Source organism: Onychostruthus taczanowskii, unplaced genomic scaffold, assembly GCF_017590055.1.
Source record: "Onychostruthus taczanowskii isolate IOZ18803 unplaced genomic scaffold, ASM1759005v1 scaffold30, whole genome shotgun sequence".
Taxonomy (NCBI): domain Eukaryota; kingdom Metazoa; phylum Chordata; class Aves; order Passeriformes; family Passeridae; genus Onychostruthus; species Onychostruthus taczanowskii.
In genome coordinates, this window is record NW_024500350.1 from 2,225,264 (window position 1) to 2,251,647 (window position 26,384).

A 26,384-nucleotide genomic window follows, 5' to 3' on the forward strand; every position below is an offset into this window, starting at 1 on the left:
TCCATTTGGTTGGAAAAGACCTCGGAGGCCAGCGAGGCCAACCAACACCACGATGTCAACCAGACCACGTCCAGCCTTCCCTTCAGCACCTGCAGCGACGGTGCCTCCAGCACGTCCTGGGCAGCCCGCTGCAGTGGTTAATAACAGTGGTTAATAACAGTGGTTAATAACAGTGGTTAATAACCATGGCGGCGGAAAAATTCTTCCTGATGTGCAGCCAGAACCTCCCCGGCGCAGCTTTCACTCTGCCCTTTTGTCCTATGGCTAGTTGCCTGGAAGAGCCCGACCCCCGCCTGCCTACACCCTCCTTTCAGGTGTTCGGCCCGGCCCACGCTGCCTGTCCGCTCCCGCTCCGACACGAACGCCGCCGTTCCCGGTGGGCTCCTGAGGCGGGGCCGCGGCGGGGCAGGTCGGCCTGGCACTGCGCACGCGCGGGGCGTGCCCGCGCTCCCGACGGGGCGGTGAGCGCGCAGGCGCCGCTCCCGCGGAGGGCGCCGACAGGGCGGCTCTCGCGAGAGTTGCTGCGGGGGCGGGAGCGCCCAGCGCTGCGCGGTGAGTTCCGGGCGTGTGGAGGGCCGCCGCCCACCGGGGGCCGTGCCGGGGCGGGGAGCGTGGAGGGCACGCGCTGAGCCCCCGGTGCCGCGGCCTGCGCCCCGCGGTGTTCCGCTCTCCTCGCTGAGCTCCGCAGGACTCGCCTCGGCGCCCGCCCCGTGTCCCGCCGGGCCCCGGCCTGCCTGGGGCGCGGGGCGTGGAGGGGATGCGGGCTCTGCCGGTGGGGGGTGGTTGGAATAAGCTCTGGGTTCCAGAGGCGGCATCTGCTCGGCGAGGTTCCCGGCTCACGCACGGGGAACACCGGGCGGGGGTCGCTCTTCCCTCTGCCCTGCGGCTGGGGAGTGCTGGCCGGTCGTGCTTCTTGGGGCTTATCTTCTGTATTCCCCAAAAAGAGTTCCATAACTTAAGGCCGCTTCCAGAGGTTAAAAGGCTGCAAGTACCCTGTAGGCAGGATAACATCCCTGCCGCACTGTCTCCAAACTCTTTTAGGGTCGTGCTTCAGTCGTGAGTTTCTGTGACGGAGAAGGTCGTTTTTCTCTTGGCCTCTTCCTCCTCTTACGAACTTCCTTCTTGAGAGCCAGTGCTGGTTTTGTGGGATAAGGTTTGACTCGCCAGTATAGTTTCAAATAATCTGTACAAGACAAGGATGCGGCCTTGTTAACTCCCACAACATCTGACTCAGACACCTCTTTTATAACCTACAGTGAAAACTGTTCTGTAGCACAGTTACTAACTGCAAGAGCAATTCACAGATACAGTGCTTAGGGAAATTAATTCTTTGTTTCAAAAACCATTAAATGCCCGGGGTCAAGGGACAAAATCTGAAAGACCACAGATGGTTAATCAATCTTCAAACAGGGTGTTGTTTGTAATCCATTTCTGTGCCAGCTTTGGGTATTGAGAATTTGTGCCATAAAAAGACCTTTCAGTTGTTACCATCTCTTAGGTTACTGACATGCAGTATTTTGAGTATTTCATAATACCAGCTAAGCTCGTAACATTTAAAGCCGTTTTAGACAGTTTAAAATAAGAAGAAAAAAAAAACAAACCTGCCAGTAAATAAATTCTGGCAGAGGTGAAGTTTTCTGTTACCTGATAAAATGTTTTGATCTGATAAGTATTATCTGTGCTTTGTGCTGTAGCTTAGTTTTGTAAGTGATATCTTGAGTTGCCTGGTGCTGAAGGAAGTTGAATCACTTTAAGCTGGTAGATCAGGGGGATAATTTGTGATCCTGAATGTTCTGGGGTTTATATGTTAAAATTATAATTTATATTTCACTTTGTTTCTTTATTATGTTATACTTCCTTATTTGGTTAATTTGAATTAGTGTTCTGCCCTTACAATTTTACTTTCTATTCTTTTGTCTAGAGTCTGACACTTGCATTTCTGCATGTCTTCCAGATGATGTATGCACACATTTTTCTTTCTACCACCCTCAGTAATGTTTTGTTCTAAAACAGCTGATGAAGTTTAGGACCTGATTCTTTCCAAAATCTCCCAGTGAATCTCTCTTGCCTCTCTTGACTTTTCTAAACTGTCTGTTGTTCTATTCCTGCCTGTATCACTTTCCAGAAGAGCAGTAAAACAGTGAAAAGAGAACAATGAGAACACTCTCTTTTGTTTAAAAACCATTATGTTTCTAAGAGTCATGTAAAAGCTCACTTTTGCCTGTGTGCTTTTTGAAATATCTGTTGAAGTGAACATGACAACTGTTTCCTGTTGGCCACAACAGGGAGGTTTGTCTTTATAATTACTTTTATTCCATCCTGAGCTGCAGCACTACTACTAATGAGCATTTACTGTTGGCTGCATCTGCTGCCTTTTCTTCCTCTCACCCCTCCCAGTATTTTTAAGAGCAAAGGAAGTCTTAACCCATGTCACAGTAAGGTGAGAAACATTGATATTTTGAGAAGACTTAGTCATTCCTCTAGCAAGATCATCTGATAGTTTTTGTACCATGTAATCATTGTATTCATATATTGACTGTTATTCATCCACACCAGGCTTACTCCCTTTGCAGTCTGTGCATGGGGCTCACTGTTGCACTGCTCTCTGCCTGAAGCAGATGCAGCTGTGCTTTTTCCCCCCACTCATGCAGTTTGTTCATGTTTTAATAACGACATGGCTGAATGTGTGTAAGAACTTACATTTTCTGCAAGCAGAAAATGCTTCCTTAAGAGACTTGAAGGGAATTGTGCTTCCTGTGTTTCCTGACATTTGCTATGTGAGTATCTTGGTTCAATATTTTCAAAGCTTTTCCCTCTTTCAGAAGTAACTTTAGTGCCTAAACTTCAGCTTTTGTCTGCAGTCAGGAAGGGTAGAGTTTTACTCCACACTGCAGCTGCTGTTAAAATTGTTACCTGGAAACTTCACTCCTTTGTATGTTGACAATATGTCTGATGGTGGTAGCAGTACTAATGCATGTTTAAAGAGTATTGCATGATGAATCTCTTTCATCTTGAATTGTGCTGGAAAATTTCCCAACATTGTGCTGTTACTAAGCTCAGGGAAATGCCAGTATAGTTCTTGGAAATGCTGCATCAGTTTCTCTAAGAATCTTGTGCATTAACACCTTCATTTAGAAAAACTAATTATTAGCTGGTAGTGCAATGCTGGGTAGCAATACTTGTGTGCCCCCAAAAAAGGAATATTTAAAAGTGGAAGCAGTTTCTTTCTTTAAATGTCTCAAGCCTTTAGTGTGTACTTTAAGTTGTGCAACTTGATGTTACGTTCTTAGGTTTGGAACTTGGGGTTTTCAAGCCACGCTCCCTTGGCTGAAGGTGTTTGTCCTCATATGTGGTGTGGTGGTGTTAGAAACTCCCAAAGGTTGCTGCCAGTAATATTTAAGAAGGACTAGAAATAGATGATGTTTACCATGAAAGATACAGGACTGGTAGTTGAGCAGTTTACATTTTCCATTGCTTCATGCACTGTCATTGATGTTGCACTTTAATGGTGCTATAATAGCAGAAAATTATCAGTACCATCAGTTGACAAACCCCAAGAGGCCAGGTTGGAAAGGTGAGGAGATGGTGAACACAACGCAGTAGAAGCAGCAAAGAGAAAATACGTCTGGTGAAGGGAAATAATTACTGCTGTTTGGATGAGTGTGCTGGGATGATGTGGAAGACTCACATCAGAAAGAAGGTTTTTCATCGGCCTTGAGACTAAAATTAAGTCCTTCAAAATTACCAAAATGTAGTTAAGATGATCCACTTTATGGATTTCATTATGTGTGTTGGTTGAAGCTTGGATCCAGTACATTTATTTCCTAGCACAGGGAGATTGTTCTGTTAGGATCTTTGTGACAGGTGACTCTGTTTTCAGCCTTGCTGACATTTCAGTGGTGCTTTGTAGGAAGACCAGAGAAATCCCAAAGCTCTGTCCATGTGGGGACCCTGCTAAGCTGGTCTTTTTTTGATCAAGGTGAATCCTGTAAATACTTCCTCTCATTCTGACAGATTCCTGTGATAGAATCTCAGTTCCAGTGTTTGCCTCAAGCTTCATTATTCTCTACAGGGAGCTGAAGGTTGGGCAAACATGGAGCTCATGGAATATAAGCATGTTAATTGCTGAACTGTATTTATGTAAGGCAGGTTTTTCTCTGAAATGAAAAATTACTGTTGCCATCTGCTGCCTTTGCATGCAGCAGGGCTCTTTCTGGGCCACAACCACAGAGCCTGAATTAGCAGGTGCGTGGGTTCACCAGTGTTTGTCAGATCTCTTCAGTCTTGAATTGTCATTGACAAGTGCCAGCTCTCTGTTAGCTCTTCAAGGGGGTATTCGTGGTGGGTTTTAACTTACACACTTTCTTGTGTTTTGGTGATTTTTTTCTGATTATTTAGCTTCTGTGCTATCAAGTATAGTTGGAGTTATGGAAAATCATTCCTATTCAAACCTCAGGGCAGGATTTAAGCCTTTTCAGTGGTTTCAGTGTGTATATATGACTTGCCAGCTTTGATTTAATGTCTTCTCCCAGCCGCTAAGAGACACAAACTTGGTGATTGTCACACTGAATTACAAAGATTTTTAAACGTGTTCTGCTGCTCAAAGCACTGGAATTTCAGGATGGTTGCTTTTACTTAAAGTCAGCCCAAACTTTTCTTCCTGTGTCATATTATTTGAGGACACTTTCTGATAGGCATTTCCATTCCAAAAACCCAATAGCGCTCTGCTTTGTCCAGCTTGTATTTAAATCGACATGAGCTGTATGAATGGCAGAACCCAAACCAGAAGCGAATCTCCAGACGGGTTTTTCCCAGGGCAGCCGGTGGGGAGCGGAGCGCATCCCCGCCTACCGCGGGCTGTGCCGGTTCCGTGGTGCCGTGCCCGGGGCTCTTCTCCCGGGCCCTCGGGAGGCCGGCTGGCCACGTCCTCCCCCCGTTACATCGCTGTAATTACCGCTGCGAGGAGCGGGAGAGATCCCCGGGAGAGGCCCCCCCGGCAGTGGCTCCCGGTCTCGGTGCCGCTCCCGCCCCCGGGAGCGCCGGGGCCGTCATTGGCCGCGGGACGCGTCACTCGGGCGAGCCGGGCCCGGGCGAGCGGCGGCGGGAGGAAGCGGCGGCCGCGCCGCGCCGGGCAGAGGGAGCGGCGCTGGGCGCGGCCCCGGCCATCGATCCGTGCCACTTCCCCTAATGGCCCGTCTCTTCCTCCTCCTCCCCCTCCCCTAGGGCGGATCGTCCCCCGGCCTCCCTGTATGTGAGAGACGGGGCCGGCGCCTCGCACGGAGCCGGGAGCCGCCGCCGCGGGAGGAGCGGAGGCTTCGGGGAGCGCTTCCTGCCCACCGCCCGCACCGCCGGGCGCGGCAGCCCCAGCATGGAAGCCATCGCCAAGTACGACTTCAAAGCCACCGCGGATGACGAGCTGAGCTTCAAACGGGGCGATATCCTTAAGGTAAGCGGAGGGCTCGGGCTCGGGAGTTCCCTCTTTACCCCTGGGCTGTTCAGTTTCTCTCCGAGTCTCTTCCTGTCCGTCTGACCTGACCCTCTTTTGGGTCCCCAGAGAATGCCATCTCCTTTTTATACGGAGCCTCAAGATCTTCTAAATCCCAGCCACAAGCACCTCTGAGAGCAGGGGAGGCTGTTTTGTTTCAGTACAAAGCGTGCATCCCAAAGTCTCTCAATTCTCTCTTCTGAGATGGGAATATTTGAAAACTTAGTCATAAACACGGCAGCAAATAAGCAGAAGTACAAGATAAAGGGGAATTCAGTGTAGAGATTATGAGAGGAAGCCCCATGAAGTAATCAAGATCAATTTGGTATTCCTTTTCTTTGCCTCCTGCCAAGGATTCTAATATCAAAGAACAGTGATTGGATTATTTCTCAGTAGATAATCTTTTAGCATCAGTCTGTCAAATATTGAAGCTGAGTTTTATCTTCAGTTGTGATGAACTGGAGTGATAAGCTTGTGGCTGAATATATAATGGATCTGTGCAAATGTAAGTGAATGTTAGAGTGCATTAGAGGAATTTTGGTCTATAATTCTTTCAATATATCAAAGGCTTTTTAGGCTTTGTCTTGGCTATATTACAGGAATTTGAAAAAACAGTTGAATTTCTACAACTGTAATAAAACTGGACACACAGAACAAGCCCAAAATTTTATTTTGAGGAGGTAGTAAAACACAGAAATCCTCAGTGATTTGGCCTCGGTGAAGTGTAGCTCAGAGCTTTGTTTCTTCCAAGTAATAAGAGCCATACTGCAAAATGCTTTAATGGAATTCATTCATCATCACTATTTCTCCATAAAAGTGGGCTTCACCTTCCTAGTGTGATATCTTTGGTGTTAAGGTATCTTTAAGCTGGTTTTTTTTTCTAAAATACTTAGAGTAGAAGCAGTTTTGAGAGGTGCTTTTCCTGCAGATGTAAGGCTGTAACTGTGTGTATGCTGACAAATCAAGTCCTGCAGACCTCAGTGGGATTACTCATCTGCTCAGCATTTTTGCCAGGAAAGGGCTTGATTTTAACTACTATTTTAAAATAAGCTGGAAAAATAACCTGTATGGGTAAACCTAATATGTATCTTTTATAGTTGATATTTCAATTATGGCTTTGTTAAAAGTGTGAGGCAATAAACAGATAAAGATTGCTAAAGCATATCATGCTTTGAGATTTTAACTTCTAAAATGATTGCATCTCTGTGTGTCCTACACATCCCTGCCCCCCATAATTGGCCTAAAAACTCCTGTTAGACCTGTACACCTCAGTGCCACTGTGTGTGTAAATTACCAGGATATTTCCTAGGGCTATTTTTAAATGCTTGAGACTGTCAGAATTTTGGAAACCTTTTGTGATAACCTTGGGGTTTTTTTGTTTGTTTTTTTTTTGTTTGTTTGTTTGTTTTTTTGTTTTTGTTTTTTTAACCTGAGCTGTATTCTTCTATTTTGAGTTACTACTAGCTGCCCTCAACTTTTACAGTGTATTTGAAGTAGAGCATAGCTGAAGTCAGCTTTTAGAAAATGCTGAACAGGAAGGAAAAATGAAGTTTAATGAAATGCAGTTTATTGTAAAGTGTATTCTCAGCCATTTTCATTTAGTTTGGGGTAGAAGTTTAAGTACATTAAAAAATAAACTTTTCATTTGTTTAAAAATATGTTCTCTAAGAATTCAAGGAAAAAAAATTTTTTTTTGGTATTATTGAAGTACAGTCTGTGTTAAAAGTCTTGCATCTGTGCACAGTGGCTGATAGTAAGATGTTCTTGAGTCCTGTCTACTTGATGTCATCCCATAGATACAAGTTTTGTCACACAAATATAAACATGTATGCTGTTACACTGCATTAATAATTATATTTTTCCTAGAATTCAAAGGGTTTTCCTACTTTACCCTAAACTTAGGCTGAATACTTCCTCAAAGCATTTATGCACAGTTCTTCAATCTGTGTTTCCTTTCTTTTCAGTATATATTCATATGAAAATGTTCACAAATTTTACATGTTTACATCATTGATGCATAAACTGAGCCATAGAAATGGTAAATTGCTCATGATTATCACTAAAGTCAGTGGAAGCATCAGGACTTACAGGAATCCTTCAGCACATCGCTGAGCTGAGTTCTGTGCAGTGTGGTGAGATTCACTGTGTAAAGCTGGCAAATTTCAGACCAATAAATCCAAACAAGTTAGAACTGTTCCAGTTTACCCATACTGACAAACTTCTGTGGCACTTTATTGCTTTGAAAAATCTGTTTCACTTCAAATGTGTTTGTGGTTGTGGAAATTAATTTCCACCCAAAATGCCAGATCTCTTTGTTAGAGCTGTGCTCATGACTGAGAAATCTCAGGGTATCCCAGTCGTGTGCCCTGTGTGATGTCTCTCATTAACCAGGTCAATCCTCCTGTCCTCAAGGGAGTTGGGAAGAGAAATAAACTTGTAACATGTTGAATGCACCTGGACCCTTCAGTGTCCCTTGCTGGGGGCTCGTGTTATTCAAGCACAGTGAAGCCTTTTCACTGTGAGACACCTGTGGTGATGCACTCCAGAGAACCAGGTCTGGCCATTTGAGGATGGCACAGGATTGACTTGTAGCAAGATGTGTCACACAAGGCAAGAACAAAATCTCTTAACAGTTTAATTCCCAGTCCTTGGAAGTCCATGTTTCTCCCTGTGAGGAGAGAAGGCAGAGATGCCCAGTCTGGCTGCTCTGACCTCAGCAGATAACTTGCCTATGATGTCATGTGCCATTACTGCTGCCTACCCACAGATTCAGGACCTGATTGAATAGCACTTGAACTGGAGCCATTAAGCTGGTTGTTAGTAATCTTGTGGCTGGTTTCCAAAAGTGAGTGAAGATAGTTGACCTTTGGCTTGCAATTGTAAAACAGCTGAGTGAAGAGGAAAAGTGCTTGGCCTCTTTTTTTTTTTTTTTTTTTTGTGGGCACTACATGGTAAAAGCTGCTTCTATGGTTTCTGTAACCCTGGCAGGACAGTGGGTCCTCTGCTCTCTGCCTAGTGGCTGTGTAGCACCATGTGGTACTGCCTCTCAGGAGATGCTCACTGACAGCTTTCTCTAAACTTCACATACTCTAAATACTAGTTGCTGAGCCTTTTCCAAAGAAAGGCAGGATTGCTGCTTCCTTGTGACAGTGCTGCAGCTCTCTAGCTTCGTGCTTTTCCTGTTGCTTCACAGGAACTTGTTGGTGACTGGGGTCCTGCTGGGAGGGGTGAAGGTGGCCCATCCTGTTAATTAAAAAGTAAATAAGGAAGCTGAGGAATTCCTACCTGAGAGATTCCTACTTGAAATCTTGAATTACTCTTTTTTCACTTCGAACAGTTTACAGTTGTCCTGATGCCTTTACAGTCTTCACCCCTTTTTTTTCTGTATATATTGAAGTTTGGAGGAGTTAAATTCAGTCTTGGTATTTGTTACTCAGGTTTTATGTCCCCCAAAACTATCAGCCTTCTTGCTAAGTGCCAAATACTCAGATCTAAAGTGTATCTAATACATGTTGATGGTTTGGCAGGAACCAGGAGGAGAAAAGAGAAGAAAAATCACATTCTTTGTCATCTCATTGTAATTTCTTTACTCCTAAATCTAATCAGAAGTGTAAAGTTAAAGCCATGGGGCTCTGAGAACTGTTTCTGTGGGGTTAATGTAGGAGCACTAAACATATTAATTAATATTTTACATGTTAAAATTGTTTTGTCTTTAAACCGTAAACTACTGCTCCATTTCCTCTTTCTCTTTTGTCATAGGGTTTGGGCATAGCTGGAAAGTGTTTTTCTGAAGAAGTGAATAATCTACTTTTCCCAGTAGATGTCATCATAATTAATTCAGGGGTGCTTAGAGATTGTTTTTATGACTCAAACTATCCAGGTGGTGTTTTAAGTAAAAGGTCATCATCTTGAATTCTGAGGTTTTTGCTTTTGTGTGATACTCAAACCAGCTTCCTTATGTGCTAAAAGAAGATTTAGATTTCCTTGATAGGATTTTGGTCACTTCACAATTTGGTTCAGCCAAGTCAAGATTACTTTTCCCGTTCTGGTCGTACACGTGACAGTCGTCACAGGTTCTGTCCTCAGGAGTGTTTGTCACCACACTTATTTTCTTTGTCAGCCCTTAAGAGGATTGAGTGTTTGCTAACAGTTGATGCTGAGATGGCATTTTCAGTTCCTGCATGAAAACCATTTTTCTGTGTCAGAATAGAGTGGAACAGTTTCAAATAGAGGCAGGACGATGATAAATGAGGGGAGCAATGTCTCCCTGCTGCTCTTTCCCCTCCCTGCTCTGTGACTTCACCTGCATTGGCTGTTGTGTCGTGGTGTCTGTCCTACAGAACAGAAGATCAAGGCATGCTGAAGAGATGTGCCAGTATTTTTCCTGGTTTGAGTGAAGCTGTCTTCACATTCATCTTTCCTCTCCCTTCTTTACACACTCCTCCATCATTTCCCATTTGTTGTAATGGGATGGACTCTGTGTGGTCTTGATGATTTTAATGTGTGAGAAACAATTTTCTGAATTAATGATTCAGCCAAATTGCAAACACTATGTGCTTTATCGTGAAATAGGTCAAATATTAGAATAGGTTGCCCAGAAAAGTTGTGGAATCCCCATCCTTGGAGATACCCAGACACATCCCTGAGCACTCTAATCTAATTAGACTGCTTTGAGCAGGAGGGGTCTTGGGTGTCTTCCAGAGGCCCTTCCAAGCTCCATTATTCTGTGACTTAGCAGTGAGTGGCAGCTCTGCTGTGTGTGATGGTTGATTTGTAGAGGTGTGCTTAGGTCATGTTCCCTGGCAGGTGGCCTTGAATTAAGATGATAATTGCCATCAATATGTGATTGATATTGCAGTCTAAGGTGGCAAAACTGTCAGAACACTACAGAGACATAAAACCGAGTACAGTTACCTGAAATGTAGTTGATTTGGCAGCCTGGCAGTTGGAGATCTGTGTCACAAAGAGATGGTGCTATAAGGGGCTGCATTCTTCTGATCTGCCAAAGTGTTCAAGGCCTGGTTTGAGTGCAAACTTCTCAAATAATGTTCCTCTTATGTATGAAAGTAATCTGAAGGTGGGTTATGTTCCATTAGCCAACTTTTGTAGGCATGAGGGTGAAGTGTGTGGGAAAGAAATAGCTGATGTTAACAAAGTGTGTGTTCTGTATTTGTAGAAGAGCTTGGACCTGCTTAGATGAAGACCATGTTGCTGAAGGTATTTCTGTGCAGGAGACATAGTTATGGAGTATTCCAGTCTGAAGGTGTAAAGTGGTCTTTGCAAGCAAGGAGTAAACACATTCCACCTTAAATATGGCATCTTTATTTAGAAGGTTTTTATGATGATTATCTAAACTTATCCCTGAAAGCAGAGAAAGATGAGCTCTGTGAGCTACCTGAAGGCTGCAGGAGTTCTGAGTGTTGAACAAACACTGACTGTAGCTAGTGGTCAGCTCAGCTGATTTTGTGACACTGCCTTAGCACGTGTTGCATTTTGTGATAACCAGGGAGATGGTGCTAATTTGAAGCTCAGCTGCCTTTGCCAGTTTAATGGAGGAGCTGTTACAGCCTCTCTGCAAGGTCCAGCTTGTGATGTGCCAGGAGTGACAGATAAGCATTAGCACAGGCATAGCAGCAAATCACATTTTGGCTTGATAAATTATTTATCTGTTTTGTTCAACCTGCTTGTCAAACTGCAACAAACGTGACATGCTTTTGTTTTTATTTACTGGCAGCACAAAAATGCTGCCTCCCCTCTTTGGTCAGGTGACATCTCTGTTGTGTTAATTATTGTGATTAGGGATTGTGTGAGAATTTCAGATCAATAACATCTGTTACTGTTGGACATCCTGGGTGTTAATGAACTAGCTTTGATTTAATTTTTTGTTTTAAATTAAAATGGTAAGAGCTTGATCGCAGCTTGAGGGAAGAAAAGAAAGATTATGATTTTTAGTGGCATGTATTAAGGATTGGGAGTGTATTCACAGATTTCCAGTTTGTGTGCAGAGTCCTGCTAATTGCTGGAGGAGGGATCTTGTTTGTAGTGATATTCAGACTTGTCTGGTTTCTCTCTGCAACTAATAAGAATCCAACTTAATAAGAAGGGAAGATAAGAAATCCAGTTTTTCTGTGTAGAGCTGAGCCTAACAAGGAGTGAACTATATGACCCCTTGATAAAATCCCTTGTGCTTTAAAATTGCCAGGGGCTACATACCGTAAATCAAATACTAAAGCCTGAACTTCAGAGGAAAAAAAGTGCTGGGCTAAACTAATCCTATTTTATGAAAGTGTAAGAAAATTAGTGCCCTAACAACACTGCAGCAAATAAATCTTATAATCTCAAATTGAGCAAAAAGGGGCTTTAATTTACCAGTCTTGATTAATTTTACACTAGAAATCTAAACTAGAAGAGCTACTGAAAATAATGTTTGGACATTTTCACAGCTGCTGTGAGACTGAAGTATTGTATTATAAGCTATTGTACTGAAGATGGCAGATTTCCATACTTGCTCTTTATCCCTGAATTACAACCTTTGCTAAATTTTTAATAATTCTATTTATGTACATTTTAAAAGTTTGAAGAATCAAAGCTAATTTTAGAACCACAACAACAAGCGACTTTAAAAATCCAACCAACATACCTACACATGTCCCCCACCTCCCCCAGAAAAACACATTTAAAGCCATTCACATCAGCAAAGGATTCTACAGCAGACAGGACCTAGTGGAGATGAGTTTTGAGTTTGTCCTGTGTGTCTTTGTGGCATCACCTTTCTTCTGGTCTGTGGTGTTGAATTGCAGAATGTCCTTGCCCGGTGTGACAGCAGAGGGTTGTTGCAGCACTGAGACCTGAGGTGTCTCAGGTCCACGGGTTTGTCTGCATTGTGTGGTCAAGAGAAGGGGCTGGATCTTCTTTAGCTACAGCCAAACTGACTTGAGGTGGCTGGACTAAAGATAGCCCCACTGTGGGATTCGATGTGAATTACAAAACTCACGCAGGAGTCTGGATGAATACTTTGCTGTTAGTTAATGTTTGAGCAGCTACTCTTAATTAACACACTGTAGCAAAGGATAGGCCTATTCCCCTTCTTCCCCTTGCCCTTTTTTCAGTGCTAGTGGGATGGGTCCTAGCCAGGGAGATGAAGCTGTGACTTGGGAATAGAATATTGACATAGGAAAGTGACCAAGGGAATGCAGTTGTTCTTTCTCTGCCCAGCCTTACAGACTTAGAAATGGAGCATTTGTGTAGCTATCTGTTTCACTGGGGCACTAGTGAAAAGAGGCACTAGGTCCAAGTGTTTTATGTTTTACTTGCTTCATTTAGCATTTTGCTAGGAAAGCTGCCTTTGATCTCTATCATTTCCAGTTTTCTCTGAAAATTGTGTTAGATTTAAAATGCAAATGAGTAGGTGACTTGTGTGTGTTCTGCATTTGAAGGTAGATCAGGAGACTGATACTGCAGCAGTTTGATACACAGTTCTTATCTGCAGCTTTATCCCCCAGCTGTTCTTGCTGTTTCATTTCCTTTGCTGGTCCTGCAGTGGCACTTATCTCCCAGGGTGGGCAAGGACCAGTGACTGCAATAATTAATATACACCTGGAAATCAGTGTGAATTTTGGATGCTTTGGCTCTTGGGAGAGAAAATAGGATAGGAGAATACTTTATATGACTTTTGGGGTGGGCTGGTTTTGTTTTCATTTTCCACATTGGGAAATACTGGATAAAGTTGTTTCCTTCCCTCAAATGGCCAAATCTTTTTAGACAGACCAGCAGCATTGTCCATTTCAATCTGTCAAGCCTGGGGCTTGTCCTTGTTTGTCACTTTGAGGCTCTTGCCCTGTTGCTGAGTGTTTAAAGCAATATGTGAGTGGCACATGCCTTCAGCTTCGAAGACATTTTGTAACACCTCCTCGGAGTAGGTGTTCAAATGGAACAGAAAACGTTGTGAAGCAGAATGTCTGTGGTGGAGCCTGAACTTGTTCCCATGGCTTGTATGCATGATTGGTGCCACCATCTGACAACTCAAGTGAGAATTGGTTTAACAAACTTAAAAATGTGTTTTTTCATGATGACATGTGCTAAACACACGGAGTTGTACAGCTGAGCTCTAATGGAGCAAAAAGTGATCTGACAGTCTCCAAAACTGCTCATGAAAATTATTTTTAGGATATTTATTATATTCCTGAATCCCAGATGCTACTCTACAATACTTCCTGATTAGTGACTAGATGCATCTGAAATTTGCATTTTAAATGGTTGTGTTCATATTTTTCCTCAGCCAGTATGTCTCTCTTTGAGAAAAGAATGGTGTTTTTCTATAGATACTGACTAAAAGCCCATTTGAAAAATGTTTTAAATGTCTTGAAGAGCTTAAGAGGCTTTTTATCCCCTTCAACAATGACTGCTCACTTGAATTCCTGTACCTGAAGTTGGTTTCTTTTGTCTCCAACTGTTTGAGGTTGTGAAGAGCAAATAGTCTTGGTATTGGGGACTCATGAAATCAGTTGGGTTTTGATCCTGTGGTGGCAGATCAGAACAGTGACTGGAATAAGGCAAAAGCTAGGAACAGCTACTTCTGCCTAGGAAGTAGATTGTCAGTCTCTGTGGAGTAATTAATTTAGAATGGTGATGTTCAAATGTTACTGCCCTTTATAAATAAAATATAAGAGAATACTCAACAGAGTAGAAATATTCTGTTTGTACCTGCTGGATTTACTGGTTTGCATGAGTTCGTGTCAGCCTGCACGCAGTGTTGGGAGCTGCCTGTTGGCTCCACTGCAGCTGGACCTCATGCAGAGAGAGCAGAAAGCTTTTTTTTTTTTTTTTCCCCCCCTCTCTCTTCAGCTGAACTGTAATTATACTGTTAGTCTCTAAAACCTCTTATTTAAATAATTTGTCTCTGGAATTCATGCTTTCTCCATGGAGCCAACCTACTTCTTGCTCTAACTTGTACTAAAACTCTACAGGTTGGGGGGGGAACGACGTGCTGCTGTTATGCAAAATTGTTTCCCTTGGGAGGAAAGGGGGGAATTCTTCATGAGTTATGTATGAGACAGCAGGTTCCACTAATCATAGCAGCTCTGCTAGTACTGAAGACTTGTAGTATGAGCTAGTCAGCCCTCTGGTTTGTGAGAAATTGGCACAAAATTTTAAATTCTTGCAACTCTTGCTGAGCTTGAGTAGGTTTTGCCATTATAAGTCCTGATGTACAGTCAAATTTTGAGTATTCTTTTGTTACCTACCCTTCTTTAGCATAAATATGGTAATGATACTTTAACCATTTGATCTGATTTTTACTTACTGCTGTTAACAATAGATTATGGTCTGCTTGGAAAGAGCTATGCTTAGATTCCTAGTCTAAGTGGATTTATTTTAGAATAAGTAGGATTTTAAGCTGCAGAAGTGTGTACCTTTTTTGAGCACATTTGGAAAATCTGCCACTTTTGCTCAGGAGGTATTTCCCTGAACTCCTGTGCAGTTCAGGTTTTGTGCCCTAATCTTTACTACTTCTGGGGCACAACTAATCAAGGAAATTCTTGGGAGGGAGGAGGGAAACAAGGGTTCAAAGTGCATCCCACAGTTGCAGAAGAAGGGAAAAGAACCAAATGCAAGGAGGAAGATGAGGAGAAAGTGGCACCCAAGGATAGTGAACACTTTTAAAAATTAAATTTGGCAATTAAAATGTTCTTTTTCCCAACCTTGCCTGTGAATAATGCTTGAACTTTGGTGACATGAACATCAGCTTGACAAATTTGCCTTATCCAGGCTGTGTTAGGGGAACCTGTTGTGCACATATTTCACAGCTAAATTTTGTTTCTGTAATGTTCTGCATGTCCTCAAAGACTACTTGAACAAGATGTATCCTTAAGCATGGAAGTGCTCAAGCATGGGCTGGCAGTTCAGCTCCCTGATGACCACTGGAATGGAGGAAGCAGAAGTTGCTTCTGCTTCCTCCTTGCCTTCATTTCTGTCCCTATTTCTTAAAATACATTTTGCACTACCACCTCTGCCCTACCTCTCCTGAAACTATAGTTTGTCAAAAACGGTGTGGATTTGTCTGACTGTTTGTGCCGGGGTGTTAAAACTTTCTTTCAGCTTCAAGCTGTCTTGACATTTCCTTACACTTTACTGAGAAGAGATCTGTTCCTCATTTTTCTTCCCTGAAAATTGCCTATAAGGTTCAGAGCATCATTTGCTCTCTGCCAGAATGGGCAGCTGAAGACTCTTGTGACTCTGGCTAAGCTCATTGAATTGCCTAGCTTGGAAAAGACCCCTAAGATCATCACATCCAGCCTTACTACCTAGAAAAATTCAGATTGAAACTAACAACTTTGTCTGCAGGGTCACAAAAAATAAAGATAACCAAAGTGATTATAGTTGACCCACATTTCCTGATTTCCACCCTTCCCATTACAGCTTGTTGTGTCTGGAAATCTTGCAAGCTGTTACCTTTGCTCTCTTTAGGTAATGTAAAAAGGAAAGGCATAAGTAAAAAGGCTTCCAGTGTTTCTATAAACTTTGTTGAGCTTTCTTTCCTTTGAAAAGTTTGTGTTTCAGTCCACCTGTCTCTGTTTGGATTACAAACACCTGCACGATGTCGCAGTAAGATTAGAGGCACTGTTGATTCTATTTGCATGATGAGTAATAAATTCCCCCTAAAGCTTGTTTGTTGAGAAGAAAACATTATTTTTAACATTCCAGAAAGGCTGAAGTTATTAAACATAGGGCAGTATGTTGATAAAAGAGCTGCTCTACAGGCTGGTCAGCTACTGAAAAAGATCTGTGGGTGACTCAGGAGTGCTGCAGGTTGAAATTCTATGGAAGTGGCTGAATTACCACCCCCCCTCCCCCCAAGAGTATTTTTCTGAACCCTTTAGGGCTCCCTAGTTTAAAGTCCTCACAAAGAAAATAATGTTACACAATCATTTAAGTTTGCTTTGACTCTAACTGGATTTAGCTGTTCTTAGTCAGAATTGCAGTCAAAACTGAGAAGTCTGGTCATACCTAATGAAAATCTTCTAAAAGGATCTGTTTTCCCTCACTCATTGTTCCCAAAACTCCCAGTGTACTAACTGGGAGGGAGAGGCCATGGTCCAGATGGGTGAAAACTGACTCTCATGTCCTAATGGCAGGGATCAAGTAACACTCTGGGGTGTGCTTGGGTTTGCCAAGGTTTTTCAGCCCCCACAGACAGATTTGAGCTGACCTTTCACATGGCCCTTGTACTGTGCTGCCAGCTACCTGTATTAGTCAGCTTTCTCCCACTCGCTGTTGGTTGCTACAGATAATATTCAGGTTTTTGTACCTTTATAATGGATTATGTATTAATGCTTCAAACATTCTTTGATGGAAGTAAATTCTGTTCTTCACAGTGTTCTGGGAGTAGTTCCCATCTGAAGTGAATTATGCAATTTTCACATTTAAAAGAAATAGAAAACTGTTTACACGTAGGTTTTTCCTTTTTTCGTCTCTGTACTCTGAATATTTGCCACTCTACACTGGGCTAGATGGACCATCCAATGCTGACTGTGTTGGTCGGATGTCTAGCCCGGGACATCATCTTCCTCTTTGTGTAAGGTGTTGGCTTCCTTCAGTCAGGCTGGAGGCTGTGCCTGGGTATTAGTGGCCACACCTTCTGTGCATCTTTCTAAACCCATTTTGAATCTATCTGTACATTACAGCATGAAAGCCTCATAACATAAACATGTACTGTGTGGAATAAAGCCACTTGCTTCATTTAAAACTTGCTACCTAGGAGCGTTACTGATTTTTTCCTTCTTCTCTCCCCCTTCCCTTGCAAGAGACTATAGGAAAACATCTCCCCCTGTACTTCTCATGGGGAGAATTGATTTGGAAATGGCTTCTTGTCTTTTTTTTTCTGAGAAGGAGATAGGAGGAGCCTGATCTCTTAACAGTCCGAAACCCCTTCTGTGCTTTGTTTTGTCTTGGTTCTTTTTGCAACTTTTTTAGTTCATTTTAACCCATCCTAAAAAATGCTAAATGTAAGTATTCAGAGTGTGGAGGGGCTGACACAAATTTAGTGTCAAAATATTTGTTTTGTTCCGTTCTTACGCGAAACAGGTGATGTTTCTAATTTATTTTCAGATTGCTGCCCCTTTGATTGTGTTATAATTGCTGAGGAGTAATAATTTAAAATCCTTAGTTTCATGCATTCACAGTTCTTTGGCTTTTTGGTTGTGTTTTTCCCCACACGTTATTTTCCATATTGTATTTAATCTCCATTTATTACTTGGCCATTTAGTATTACAATTTATCAGTGTAACTGATTAATATTAGGGTACATTTTGTCACTCCCTTGATGCCACACGTTATTTTCCATATTGTATTTAATCTCCATTTATTACTTGGCCATTTAGTATTACAAGTTATCAGTGTAAGTGATTAATTTGGGGTACATTTTGTCACTCCCTTGATAAACTTTGCCACTTCACCCCACTGTTACTTTCTTGGTTGGCTCCTGAAGCTGCAGCCTGTCCTGAGATCCTGTGGCACAGCCTCCCTGTGCTGCAGACACTGACCCTTTGGTTTCTTTTTTAACCACCAAGGGTGAGGTTCTTATGTTGTTAATGAGCACATTTGTGGGGAGGAGTAGCCAAAATTTGAGTTGTTGGGTTTTTAAAAGAAGCAGCTCAAATAAACCTTAGAAAAGCCTTGTGACTCTTTCCAGTTTATCACAATGAGTGATTCATCTGCCCTCTATACGGAATTATATTTTTGTTCTCTCCTGCCACTGATTAAGTGGAGGTCTGAGGTGATGATTGCTTTTTGCTTTTATAGCTTTGCCAGAAGAGCCCAGCCTCCAAACAGCTGCCTGAGTCAACTTAATTGGATATTTGCTGTACTTCCAGGGAGGTTTTATGGCTGTGGACTGGCAATATTACTGCAAAGCAGCTGGGACCAAACCAGCATCTGTCATCTCATCATATGTATTTTAAAGTCTTTAGATAAGGCCTGGTCCTGGTTGGTGAGTACATCCCTGAGTTGGCTTCCACATATTGAGGTCTTCCCAGAACTCCACTTGGGAATCTTCTTGGATGCATCCACACTAATGCGTGGTTTGAAAATCCCATTTTGTTGTGTAGGAATGATTGACCCCTTGTCAGGGCCCTAGGGGGAGTTTTTTTGTGGCCAAGGCATTGAATCTCCCAGTAAGGGAGAGATTTAATGCTTTAGCTTTTATTGTGACTTACAACAGAGATACTGTGCTTCTATAATGTACTTGGAAGCTTAAAATTAGTCTGTGGTCAAATAATACACCCTCAGGTGTCAGTGACCTGCATTGTGATATCCCTCCCAGGTTATTGCAACGGAGCCATCACGAGTTCTACTCTTCTTCTAATTTGTTCTTGACCTGGAACAATTCTTCTAATTTGAGACACTAATTAGGAGATGGTTTTAGTTATCTCTGATCTTTTCCATAAAGAATTTTGTGCCTCAGCTGTCTTGACTTTTAAATTTTGGAGCAAATTACTGCTTTTGGCATTTCATATCTGCATTTCTGCATTATTCATGTAAGGAGACTCTTGGATTTTTTTTGTTTTTGCCCACAAGCCAAGAGAGCAGCAATAGACTTAATTGTCAATATAGCTGGTGTTTCTAATAGTATGTTATATTAAAAAAAAAAGGCAGCATTTATCACTTTCATATTTTCTGTTCTTCTGAGATAATATAAGTCGTGTTTCTTTTTAAATTTAAAAAAATTATTCCTCTATTAGGATACTGGTTTTCTTTCTGACCCTGGGTAACTCTGGACTGTGTTTCTAGCCCAGTCCATGGGATAGTGAGCTACAAGAGACCTAGTGTAGTCTCAGTCTGTTCATGATACAAAGTTCTACTCTAACTTTGTGTGAGTAAATGGCATTTAAATGCTTTATTTTCCTTTTATGGGAGAATTGGACATGAACAAATACTATTTTATTAGTTCTGAAGTGAAAGAGGAACTTTACTACACAAGGGGATTTTTTAAGCATTACTTTGATGTGCAGATGTTGACCCCTCTTTTTTTTTTTTTTTTTTATTTTTTCTTCTTCTTCTTCTACCAAGACATTCATTTCACTTGAACTATGGAAGTGAAAAACTCACTGTCGTTTGCATCTATACTTTTTTAATTGTCAATATAGCTGGTGTTTCTAATAGTATGTTATATTAAAAAAAAAAAGGCAGCATTTATCACTTTCATATTTTCTGTTCTTCTGAGATAATATAAGTAGTGTTTCTTTTTAAATTTAAAAAAAATTATTCCTCTGACCCTGGGTAACTCTGGACTGTGTTTCTAGCCCAGTCCATGGGATAGTGAGCTACAAGAGACCTAGTGTAGTCTCAGTCTGTTCATGATACAAAGTGCTACTCTAACTTTGTGTGAGTAAATGGCATTTAAATGCTTTATTTTCCTTTTATGGGAGAATTGGACATGAACAAATGCTATTTTATTAGTCCTGAAGTGAAAGAGGAACTTTACTACACAAGGGGATTTTTTAAGCATTACTTTGATGTGCAGATGTTGACCCCTCTTTTTTTTTTTTTTTTATTCTTCTCATTTTCCCCTCTCCCCTCCCTTCCAGTGTGTAATTGAGCAGTTTACTTTCAGTAAGCCCCCACAGCTGTGAATTTGGACTTTTTCTGAGGTAGAATGAAAATTAAAGTTGCTTTGGAGTCCTTGGGCCTTGTACTTTCCCAGCTGAAGTCAGCTTAGGAGCAGTGTTTTGGTGTGAGTGGATGTCACAGACCATCAGCAGCTATGGCACACGTGTGATCCTTGCTGTACAGTGTCATCTTTCCTCCTCCTTTCCAAAAGAGGAGATTATTGATGTCTATTCAAAGTGACATCTGGTGCTTCTTTTTGGGCTTAGACAAATGCCATTTAGTTCTGATAGCTTTTGTTGTTTTAAAGGAATGATCTTATCCTTTGCCATCTGATTCCATGTCTGTGGTTCAGGTGGCCTTCTCTCCAGCTCCTCTCTCCATCAGCAGTTATCAAAGCATGTTCTTTTCTCAGTCTCCTGAGGAGTGTGTGTTTTTACAGGCTCGGGTGGGAGGGTGTTTTTCTTTTCTCCTTGAAAAAAAGGCTAAGCTTTCCTGTTTGGCCTGAAATTGCTGATCTTTTTATGGTTAAATTGAGCCCACTGTGACCCCAGAATTTGTTATTCCAGTCTTATGAGTAGAGAATTGTGGGTGTTTTAATTCTGTATCCTATTGGTTCTCCACTAACGAACCTTCCTTTAATGATGAGTTTGGAGAAGAAAGAAAAATGGATTAAGGTTGGAATGAATTATAACTTTTTTGACTCAGGCCTGTTGTGACCCAAAAATAGGCTAAACTTAAATGTCATTAAAAGATTTCTGGGATACAGTAGTTCATTATCCTGTAGCAGTCTGCAAACAATCATACATTTCTTCTGAAAGTTATCATGGATTGAAGATCAACATGAGACACTGGTACACCAACCCCACTCTGTTTTTAGAGAATTTGTGTGTTTGCCCTATTGAGGTTTGCGTATGCTGAAGGCACGAGTCCCTGGGAAAGCACTGAGGAAGCTTTGTGCTGGAGAGGCTGGAATATTGGCACTCCTGTAAAAGATGGGATTGATGGTGGATAAGTGGATTGCCCAAGTCTTCGTCATCAAATTATTTAAGATACAATGTTAAGAATATTGACATACAGGTTGTATGCCTCATGATCAGAGACCTATGGAAAGCTGGAAAAGCAATGAAGGATTTATAAGTTAAACCAGTTGTTTGGGAAACTGTAGATTTGGAAAGATCACTGAGCATAAGTAGTTGGTGCAGTTTGGTTCTATTGGCTGTCAAAACTGTTAGAATAATTGCTCAGAACAACCTGTGAAGCAAAGTTGTGACTAAATATGTTTTCAGAAAGGTTAGTTAACTGCAAAATTCACTAAAATCCATTTTTCCTGTATGTTTTTTTAATATGTATTATATTTAGTGTGTTTGCCTTGGTGACTGGGTTTTTTTGACAGTAAGGTTTGCTTCTTACAGGCCCAGAAGTTTGAATTCAGTGTTAATCATGGCTTTGGTGAACAAAGATCTTTCAGTACGTTTGTTATTTGAATTTTTTTTTTCTCCTAGTAGAACCTGGCCAGGTGGAAATGACCGGAGTTGCATCTCTTAACAACCTCCCGAGGTGGCTTGAACAGCATGTAACAATGGGCTGTTTGAAGTGTCTTTGAACTTCAGGTTATTAGTGCAACACTAGCATAATCCTGATTGGGTTTTTGTTGTTGTTTTTAAACCAACCAGGGTGAGTTTTTTTTGTTGGGTGTCTTTTGAAGTGTGACTGATGGCCTGCACCCATCCATTGAAACAGGTGCAGGGAAATGTGCCCTCTCAAACCTTTCAAAGCAAGTCCCCTAAAAATCTTTTTGCATTGAATGGCCTCTTTATTATCCTTTCTTTCTCCCGCATTCGGTGTTACATGAGCAGGGAAATCACTCGTGTTCCTGTAATGCTGTACACTAAAGCTTAATCTCTTTTCTCCGTGTTCGGTTTTGTTTGGTGAGATTGGAGAATCCTGTGAAGTGTTTGTGAGTTTAGTGTTCTAGAGGCAGTGGTGCAAAGTGCCCCCAGTGTGGTGTGATCTGCCACACTCGGGTTTGCAGGCTCTTGGGGTGCTTTGCATTATGCAAACAGGACAGGAATGAGTCAGACGTGTTCAACATTCGGATCAGAAACCATTTGCAGTGTCTTCCTCTTGTGTGTGCATGTCCCGCTAGCAGCAAGGAAGTGGGAACAACTGTGCAGTTACAGGAAAACGAGGAGAGTTCCCTTTTCTATTAAATATTGTCACTCTGAAGATTAGCCAGACTAAATACCTGTCCCTTTCCTCTTCAGTTCAAGACGTTGCTAGTCAATAAAAACATTAAATAAACATAATCAAAAAATGAACTGATTAAAATCATCCCTCTGCAGGTGACAAATCTCTGATAAGTATCAATGCAGTTCCTCAGTGGTAAATTAGTGGTTTAAATGCCTTAAACAGTGTTTATTATATTGTAGAAAACAGAGCTCTCATGTCACAGTGAGCCAGAATGTTGTTGGCTCTATGCACTGAAACTGCCTTGATTTGTACAGGGAAAGGTAAGCTTCATTAATTTCTCTTTATTTTAGTCAGTGCTGCTTTATAAGTGAATTTCTAATCTAGTTATGAAAGTGTCTTGTTTTAAGCCAGGGTTTGATTACATGCAGTTGGATTAAGGTCCTGATGGCAAAAATTCATTTCTGCCAGGATGGTCAAATTACACTATTGGCGCTGCTGTTCTTTTTGTGGGGAAGGATTGTTGGTGTAGCCCTTCAGAACTGACAGGATGGGGTCTCCCCTGCTGGATTTCCCCAGGCAGCCATCCCAAAATGAAATGGGTGATAAGTGCTTTTGGAAGATCTGCACATCTTCCCCACAAAGGAGAGTTACATTTAAAATCTTTAATGAATAGATAGAGGTGGGACAGCAAATTCTGCATGTGTACAAACAGGGCTGAGCCAGTAAAGAGCTTTGTGTGGAGACCGACCAAATTCCTAATTGTGGCTGTGTCTGTATAATACAATACAAAATCACGAGGCTGTGAGAGTGTGAGCAGGCTTTTTGTGGGCTGAATTAAGACATGTTTTAAAATCATTGGCCAAGAGCAGATCCTCGGGAACTGTACTCTGAGACTTATGGAGTAATTAGTCTGAACTGACAGGTGAACCTGCTCAGTAAGAGATTGGATCTTGTGGCACTTCTTTTTTTTCCCCTTTCTCAGGTCCTTGCATAACTGTCTTGAAGTGCTGCTAAATCGTCACATCGAACCTCAGAGGTGTTGTGTTGCAGGATCTGATTTAGAGAGACTGAGGCTTTTACTGTCCTGCAGCATGGGGCTGTGTTTTCTCCAGGAAAAAGTTAGGAGCTGTTAGCTGTTTGAAAAACAATTTTCCATTTATCTTACAGCTACCAGCCTGTTTTTAATTCTTTGGATGGTTTCTTGCTCTACCTCTGTTTCCCTTAACAGTATTACTTAATCCTAAGGCATCATCCTGAGCCTATTTAGTGCTAAAATCCAGCATGCTTTTCATTTGTTTTCTTTTTTTTTCTTTCGAATTTTTTTTCTTAAGCTTCCCTATTGTTGATTCTTGGCCAGCCTCCACCGAGGTAGGAGGACAGTAGCCACCATAACCACTCTCTTGTATATTTGAGGCTATTTCATTCCTCCCCAATATTCATATGCCAATATTCATATCCTGAAGATATAGAAAGAAGAGTTAAGGGATGGTTCCATGCTGCATCTCTAATACTCTGTCTTAAAGCAAGGTTAAAACTGTCCCTTCCTGTGACTGCTTTCTGTCAGACTGGTCACAGATGCAAATTGCTACTTCGTGTATATCCACCCCATAGGAAAAATCAATGAGCAGCTCTGGTCATGCGCAGTTTTAAGATCTTTGTCTTTCAAATGGTTTGCTCTTTACTCGCTGCATTCCCAGTTAAAGCATCTGGGAATGGTACTGGCTGCAGTCTCAGTAAATGAGTCTGTAATATTCTGCAACACATTAAAATGACACTGATGTATTACTTACTGTTTATGTAGTATGGATTTAGAGATGCCTGGTTCTCCCTTCCAGTATGTTCTGTTAGAATTGGTTAAATAGGTACAAATCTAGCAAAATATCGACTTACAGCTACGGCGAACCTTGCAAAGCCCTGATTCTAGGAAATTGGCCTCCTGTTATCTCTGATTTCATGCTTTTTCCATCTGTCTCAAAATGAAGAGATTAGGGCTGATCCTAGCTATGTGTGTGAGGCAGATTATCATAATCTTATTATTCTGATCTCATTACATTTAATCTCTAGATTTGAAAATGTCCTGGCTTTAACCCTTTCTTCAACAGCTGCAAAAAATGTAGTGAAAAAAGGTGGTTGAGGTGTGTTCTGCAAACTTTCTATTTTATCCTGAAATAGTAAAGCACTCAAAGACTTTGCTGCTTGGAGTCATACACTTTGGTGGTGATGGTTTGTTGTTTGGGAGGGGTTTTTTTGGTTGGGTTTGTTGGTCTTTTTTCTTTGGGTTTTTTTGTCCAAAGGTTTTTTGAAGGATCATCATTCACATATGACAGCAAATTAGTAGTGAATATTACAGTTCAGAAGATTGGGAAATTCTTAGTTCCTGATAGGTCAGAATTATTTTATTCACTAGCTTTTCTGAAACAAAATGGGATTTTCCAGAGTTTTGTCTCAGTGTTTGACACACCAAAATATAACACTTCATGGAATGTCTCCTCATCTTCTTATAAGAATATAGAAGTCAATGCAAAATTCTGGGAAGTATGTATCTGGGTAGTTAAAATGCAGAAGGAACCACTCAAATGGAGCATGAAATTCCCTGTTTTTTCCTTATCTGAGCTTTACTGTGGTTACTGGCAAGTAATTCAATTTAACTGACTGTAAAGGGTTAACTCTGTAGTTTGTGACAGAGGAGACTTCTGCACTGGACTAACATGTTTTACTGAACAAACATTGTCAGGTGGACTTTGAAGATTACAAGAGCTCTTCGTCTGAAACCTGGGAAGGGAGCTCTGTGCTCTCTACACAGTTTTGGGCATCACTTATGAAACAAGGGGTATTGCTTCTTTAGGTCTGGAAATGAAAAGAAAAAAGGACAGCTACTGGTGGTGGGAGGTAAAAAGTAATTGTGATTCTCTGTCTTTAAAGGATTGGTATTTTATTGTAACTCTTGTTTGAATGGATTCATAGGATAATTGAGATTTTATTGTACTCCACTGATGGAGTTCTAGATTAGATAGTGCTGGAATTCTTTTAAAAGCAGTTGAGTATTGCTCTGAGTATTCTACTGGTCATCTTTGAACATGGAGCGTATTTTCCAGTTCCCATTCTGAAGCTACATTTGGAAAAAGCAGAAAAGATGTAATAGTGCTTTGAGGCTGGGATAGGAAGAAACAAGTTTCTTGTCCTCCTGTGTTTGGTCTGTTATTTTTATAGGTCATCTAAACAGTGCCTTTCTGTACAGTGGTGTTTATTGTTACACCAGGTTTTGGGAGAATCTGCAGTGCTGGAACATAACTGAAGTTGCTGCCTGGAACTCCCAACTGCTTGGAGTGTCTGACTCTAATCAAGCCTTATTGTTTTGTGCAGTGCAGGGACCACTTGAGCTTCTCCTCTAGTGGTAATTCCTGTGCTCTGTGGAAACAGAATTCACCCAAATAACAGAACTTCACTGGGACTGAGCAAGTTAGAAAAAATTGAGCCCTTGAAAATGATGTATGTTTGTTTGTTTGTTTTGCTCTGTCCTGTCTTGACTTACTCCTCAAACACTTGGGCCAGCATAGCATAGGGATGGAGAGAGTAAGAGGTGAGAGTGAATGGCTGGAGGGAAGAAAATACAGGGAGAAGCTAACTTTGCTCTGTCACAAACTCTGGTCTTGACTTACTCCTCAAACACTTGGGCCAGCATAGCATGGGGATGGAGAGAGTAAGAGGTGAGAATGAATGGCTAGAGGGAAGAAAATACAGGGAGAAGCTGAACTTTGCTCTGTCACGAACTCTACTTGTGGAGTTGTGTCTTGGGGACATGTCTGAGCTTTACAGACAGGACACTCTGTGTTGAGTGTCACTCGTATTGTGGTAGCACAGACGTTCCTAGAATTGCACTGTGAAGTGGACGAGGGTTTAGGTTTGATTTTGTTGTGGTTTTGTGTTTTGGGATTTTTGCATTCAGTGGCTTTTTTTGTTTTGGTTTGGTTTTTTGGACTTGTGTGGGAGTTTACTTTTTTTGTAAAGTTGTTTTAATTTGATATAAAGTAGTTGTGCTGGGTGCACTCCCATGCAAGTTGGATCAGCCACCCCAAGCCGATGTGGATGGCAGTCTCCATCCCTG

At 41.7% G+C, this 26,384-nt stretch overlaps 1 protein-coding gene across 1 annotated transcript in view; it reads left to right on the forward strand.

Annotated features, from left to right (window-relative positions):
* The first annotated feature begins 519 nt into the window (after positions 1-519).
* Positions 520-26,384, forward strand: part of GRB2 (growth factor receptor bound protein 2) — a 48,577-nt gene continuing 22,712 nt past the window's right edge. The window contains exons 1-2 of the mRNA XM_041409030.1: positions 520-552; positions 5,224-5,446. Of these exons, the coding sequence (XP_041264964.1) occupies positions 5,369-5,446 (78 nt within the window). The 5' untranslated portion in view covers positions 520-552; positions 5,224-5,368. The remainder of the gene's footprint in view (positions 553-5,223; positions 5,447-26,384) is intronic.